General features: G+C 40.0%; 1 protein-coding gene across 1 annotated transcript; it reads right to left on the bottom strand.

The window, feature by feature from the left end:
- Positions 1-3947: 3947 nt before the first annotated feature.
- LOC130737617 (uncharacterized) lies at positions 3948-5825 on the bottom strand. Its single transcript, XM_057589436.1, has one exon. It carries the CDS (start codon positions 5823-5825, stop codon positions 3948-3950), a length of 1878 nt encoding a protein of 625 aa, XP_057445419.1.
- Between the last annotated feature and the right edge of the window lie 787 nt (positions 5826-6612).

Genomic DNA, 6612 nt, shown 5'->3' with positions numbered 1-6612 from the left:
TCGTTCAGTTTCCTTCACGATTCATCGAAACCTAATCGTGAATAGTAATTTATTTATTTAATTCTATAACTAAAATTTTAGGTCTCACTCTGCCAAGGTGTAAGGACCTAGCGTGGCGAGCTATCAAAGGAGTTCTTCCTGTCCCTTGTATCCTAAAGCATCGTGGTGTGGACGTGGATGAAGTGTGCCAAAATTCGGTGGGTCGGAGGCTGAGACAAATGATCATGTTTTGGTGAGGTGCCCGACGGTTCAACCCATGTGGTTTGCATAACCACTAGAGATTCGGGTGGCTTCTTTCTCCTTCATGCATGAGCTTGTCGTGGCTTTTTTTATCTACAGTGGATTAGGATTCTGCTGCTGTTTTCCAGACATGGTAGCATGCATTATGGGAGGCCCGAAATTCCTTGATCTTCAAAGGAGGGTAGGTCTCCATAAAAGGTTTGTTGCAGCGCGTCGCGTCTTTGATAGAGGCTCCTCAAGCGAGTCCGGCACCGGTGGTTCGTGGAAGGGGGGAGCTGGCTTCTTCTTGGACACGGCCACGACAAGGAACTGTCAAGGTAAACGAGGACGCATCTTATCGCGAGGGGGAGGGCGCCAACTGTCAAGGTAAACGTTCCGGCTTTGTCCGCGACGCTGACGGAGGCCTATGGATTGCGAGGGAGCTGGGTTTCATGAATGTGTGTTTGGAAAAAGATAGCCTTCAAGTCTTCAATGGCTGGAAAAGTTCCTCTCCAAGTGGCTCTTATTTGTTTTCAATTTTAGCTGACTGTCATAGTTTAGTTTCTCAATTTAATTCGGTTTCTATTACTTTTGTACGCCGTAATGCCAATGCGGTCGCAGACTATCTTGCACGGCTTGCTTCCTCATATTCGGGGTTTGTCTGGATTGAAGAAGCTCTCTACCTGTTGTGTTTTCGTTGGTGGACGCTGATGTACTGGCTTTTATGCCCCGTTCAACTTAATATATTTATAAATCTTAGGTTTAAAAATAATTAAACATTTTATTTAAATAAAAACCAATATCATTTAAATAAAACCCTCAAAAATATAAGAAAGGAATATTTCCTCACGGAATATCCTTAGAATCATGTCCAGCACCTCCCCAGAAGGTGTCACCCACGAAATTTTCTCGCGGACTCGATTCGCCAACTCTTCGCCGCTGTCGGGGCATTTTTGACCTAAAACGTCGCCGTCTCGAACCCTAGCAATATTACAGTCAAAAAGACCGTAATGAAGAGTTCATCGTGATCTAGATATTATTAAGGTTTAATAGTTTCCCTAACAAAATAATTTTTCCTTTCTAAAGGCATAGTATCCCATATCACACAAACAACTCACAAAATATTATTTAATATTACTATTAAAAACAATATGCCCTAGAACCGGGTCTTACATTTTCTATCTCTATTTACTACAGAGCAATGAATGTATGCAGCAAAAGGTTAGTACCAATCATAAAATAGCATTTAGCATAACTATACAATATGATTAAGTAGTAACTTCACTCAATTAAAGCGAAGATCACTTTGTAGACAATCAAGGTTCGACTCTTTTCAGAGTCCACACAACTTAGCACAGAAGACCTATTCCCCAACAAGCTCTGGTTTTCTCAACCAAAGCTCTGATACCACAATATAACACCTCGACTTTCAAGGGTCATAATAGTAACCTGTTAAAGTAAATATGCAATGATTTCCAAAAAGGATTTATAAATGCGGGTACTTTTTTTCCCTTTCAAAGCATTTCTAAAACATGTCATGCATACTCCCAACTGTAAATAAATTTACATCCATCCTTGAACAAGGCAAGTACCCGAAGGTAACAACAGATGAACACAATTTACAAGCCTAACAAATAGAATAAGATTCGACAAGGAATCTATTATGCAATGACATCATAAATCCCATATACTCCCTAGAATTTCCACATCGGAGAATCACAGGAAATCAATGCTTCGAAACCTACCCAAAACCTCAAACAATACTCATAAAATAATATTGTAAGATTTAACCAAGAATGGTAAGCCTACTCAAAAGGCTCTAGCCTTACGCCCGACTCTATTCTTCGAGTCTTCTATTGTCCTTCCACGTAGAGTAGCATCCGTTCACATCGTCACCTATCGTCGTCTGCCAGTTTGTCGACCACCCAAACACAAACAATACAAACAAGACAAGTGTGAGGGTCAACTCACGAAAATAATGTATAATACAATCAACATGTAAAGGATAAAGGGAATATATATATATATATAGAGGAGGGCTCCATTTACTCCAGGAGTAACTTAAAAAAACTTACTCCAAATCTTAGCCATTGATTTTATTAAAAATCAAAGGTTGGGATTAATACTTATGCATCACGTGAGACTCTCCCTGTTTCTTCTTCCTTCTTTTTGTGAAATAGTAGCAGCAAAAATCAAACCCTAATTCCAAATTCTTCTCAACATGTAGGTCGTAAACACCTCACCAATTCCTACTTTTTCACCCTCACCCAACCTAACAAACACAGATTGTATCTGATGCCTCACCAAGTCACATATCTCACCACCCACAAGCCATTGAATTCTTGATATAGTATTGCAACACACTTAACTATATTGGCCAGCCAGAGTGAAACTTGAATCGTGACAATTGTTTATTGTGGTCCAATGCAATTGCTATGTTAAAACTTAGTGAAATTCGTATTCACCTAGGACAGATGTGATACACAATGTTGCAACAATGTGTAGCACAACAAAACACAATCAGAGTATCAATAATAAACAAACAGTTAAAACACAAGGAGTTGTTAACCCAGTTCGGTGAACATCACCTACGTCTGGAGGATACCAATCCAGGAGTCAATTCACTATCAAATAATAGTTCTCAGGTCACATAAAAGTCCCTCCTATACCTAAGTACTCCCCCTTAGTATAGAGCCTCTTATATGTTCACCACTATTACACAAGTGAATCAAGCTTAGCCCTTCTCCTCTAAGCTATGAGAAAACTTTCTCTAACTCCTAACAATCACTGCCACAGTGATCAAGACATGTTTATCAAAAACAGTTTGATGAGATTACAACTCAACTAAACAAATTCAACTCAGTACTTTGATGAACTAAAGCACTAAGTTGGTACAATACTCACAAGAGGACTCACAAACAAAACCCTAAAATCAATATCTCAATCTCTGAATCCGTGTGCAGCTAGGGTTTACAAGTTCCTTTTATATAGACGTTCACTTGGGGCTTGGATCTTCAATGGGCTGAACGTCATAGAGTCCACTAACACACTTCTGGAAAGAATCTTCATGGAATCAAATCTTACCAGAATAAAATAACAGAACCAAGTAAAACAGAATTTGAGATAGACTTGGTCCATACGATATTAATCTTGTTACTTCAGCCAAGATTAAAACAAACACGCCTTCAGAAGATAAAACTTGGTCCATACGATATTAATCTTGTTACTTCAGCCAAGATTAAAACAAACACGCCTTCAGAAGATAAAACGCACAGCATAGGATAAAAACTTCTGAATCACCATACAGTTAGCAACCTCACAACAAGCTTGACTTTAACAACTGAACAAGCAACATATGTAATTCCACCATGTTGCTCCAGATGTTGGAACATATGGTTGCCCATCATGTTTTGAGCAAAATGCAGCCAATCAAAAGAACTACAATCTCCCCCTTTGGCAAATTTTTGCTAAAACATGGTCAGACAGCCAAACAATGCTAAAAACAACAAACTCATCCATTTGCACACAGCAGCACACAGCATATGATGAACGTACCACCCTACTGAACAACATCAAACTTAGTCTGAACAAAAACACTCAAGCAACAGTACTAACAAGCAACAATACCATTCTCCCCCTTATTAGCAGAAATTGTCAAAGGGTGCAGAGAAACAACACAAGTCAACAAAATAGTACAACCATATTGAAGAGATGAAGGAACAATGGCACTAATCACTAGTAGTATCATCATCAGAAGTACCAACATCATCTTGAGCATGAGCAGCAGCATTGTCTTCAAGAGGCCTCTTGCCTTTAGTCAACTGCAGAATGAGAGTGTCCACATTCTTCTTCCTCAATGTACAACTAGTAATTGTGTCCTGAAGCATCTTAGACACAGCAATAAGCGCAGCAATTGGAGTCTCAGGAGTCTTCTGAGAGGAAGTACCCTCCCCCTGAGTCATCTCAGCCAAACCAGCAACATCAGAAACATGGGCACCAGCTAGCAGCCTGGAATCAATAGTGAGAAGACTAGCTTTCTGGCTAGGAACCTCATCATCACGGAGAATTTGAGGATGTTGACTCAAAATAATCCCACAAAGTAAACAAGGAAAACCAATAGGAAGCCTGACAGCAAAAGTTTCAGCATGCTTCATAGTTTGAGCAAAGACATATTCACCAAAATCAAACTGAGTTTGAGTTCCAACCAGATAAATTAATTTTGCCAAACCTAAAGAAACATCTGAGCTATGAGTGGTAGGAGCCCAATTTGCAGCACCAATGCGATTCAAGATAGCATACTTCACACTCAAATAAGTAGAAGACAGCAATCCTTTAGCAGGCCACACCATAGTCTGACCAGCCGTGAGTTCTTTAGTGATAGCACTCAATGACAGCTCTTCATTTCCTGTGGCAACAGTGCTCCTTCCCAAATACTGGTTAATGATCTCAGGTGAAAAATGGACACACTTACCACGCACAAAAACTTTCCTGAAATCAGGATGCCCAGAAACAGTGCAATTTGTAGTCACATTCACAATAAATTCTCTCACCAACTTGTCATAGCAGCCACCTATCTCAGTAACAGTTTTCAATAACCCAGCAGCCTCAAGAAGTTTCATAATTTCTTGACAATTCAGAATCTCACCAGTCAATTCCCTCTCTTGAGCAATCCTGCGCTGATAAACATACTTCCACTTACCAACACTCTCTTCAGAGTGAAAAGAAATGTTATCCAAAGGAGCAGCAGGCACATTTTCTGGAATTCGTTTCCCAATCTTGCGCTTCCGAGCAGCAGAACCAGTATCTGACTTATCCAACTCCTCAGTTGGAGTCTCATCAACAACAGGAGCAGCATTATCTTTGTGAACCTTTCTCTTGACATTCTGGACAACAGGAGTATCATCATCAAGAATAATGACCTTCTTGCTCTTCTTGTTCTCACTCAAACCCAAACCTAACTTCTTGCCAGAGGAACGCGTAGAGTACTTACGAACAACAGTCATCTTTTGCCTTTTTGAAGCAACAGAACCAGAAGCACCAAGGGTGTTGATCAACACCTCATCAGATTTTGAGTTTTCAATAACATTCTGAACATCCTCGACATGCATATCTTTATCAACAGAGGGAGTAGAGTTGGGAACAATTACCTCTTCCTCAAGATGATCAGAATCCTTGTTGCAATCAGAATCACCACCGTGGCTTGATTGATTATTGCTTGGTGATGGAACAATTGGATCTACATTTGCATGTAAAACTTCCTTGAGAGGAGTTTCCAACACTTCAGTGATACGAGAATCATCAACATCGTCACCCGTACTTGGATTGATCTCAGCCTCGGAATTCACTCTCTGAGTAGCCTCAGAGCCTCTCGTTACCATCTTCCTCTTCGCTTTGGACGCATCTGACTTGGATCGTGCCTTTTTCCCTTTCTTCTTGTGCGGATCAGATGATGGTTGAGAGATACCTTGAGCAATTGCGATTTCACTGGTATGAGGAGAGGATTTGGAAACCCTTGAAGATTTTGGGGTTTTGGATTTCAGACCCATTACCTTTACCCCGTAAGCATTCATCTCAGGAGTGAGTTTCTTGCTAGAATCTTGACTCATGGTGAAGAAGACACACAGAAGGAAACACGGTTCTTCAAGAAAAGAATGGACGGTTTTGGAGTGAGTTTCAGAGATTGGAAGTTGCACAGTGGAAGTTGCAGGAGAGATTATCAAGAAACAATGGAAATTCCTGATTAAGCGTGTCTCAGAAGTAATAACAAAATAGTCGTTGGCACACAAAAATCCCTTTAATTGCTATAATTCCTCAAATAAACAGATACCCAATAACTGCCTCAATTTTTCAAACTGTGTGGCATCCAAAGCTTTGGTAAAAATATCTGCTAACTGCTTCTCAGTTGAGACATGTTCCAGAGTAACAGTACCATCTTCAACCAACTCCCTGATGAAATGATGACGAATATCAATATGTTTTGTTCTGCTGTGCTGAATTGGATTTTTGGATATGTTGATAGCACTTAGATTGTCACAAAACAATGTCATAACATCTTGTTGCACATTATACTCCTTTAACATTTGTTTCATCCACATCAACTGAGTGCAACTGCTTCCAGCAGCAATATATTCAGCTTCTGCCGTAGAGAGAGAGACACAATTTTGCTTTTTACTGAACCAAGAAATTAGATTGCTTCCAAGAAAGAAACATCCACCTGATGTGCTCTTCCTATCATCAGCACTTCCAGCCCAATCCGCATCACAGTAACCTGTTAACACTGAATTAGTGTTGCGAGAGTACAAAATGCCATAATCACTTGTACCACTGATATACTTAATGATCCTTTTCACTTGAATGAGATGACTAGTCTTTGGTTCTGCTTGATACCTAGCA

The sequence above is a fragment of the Lotus japonicus genome, chromosome 1, assembly GCF_012489685.1.
Source record: "Lotus japonicus ecotype B-129 chromosome 1, LjGifu_v1.2".
Classification (NCBI taxonomy): domain Eukaryota; kingdom Viridiplantae; phylum Streptophyta; class Magnoliopsida; order Fabales; family Fabaceae; genus Lotus; species Lotus japonicus.
Note: the sequence above shows the minus strand (reverse complement) of the source record. Positions and strands in the feature narration are given on the sequence as shown.

Coding starts and splice junctions, on each gene's coding strand:
- LOC130737617 (XM_057589436.1), bottom strand. CDS start 5,825: ATGAGTCAAGATTCTAGCAAGAAACTCACTCCTGAGATGAATGCTTAC.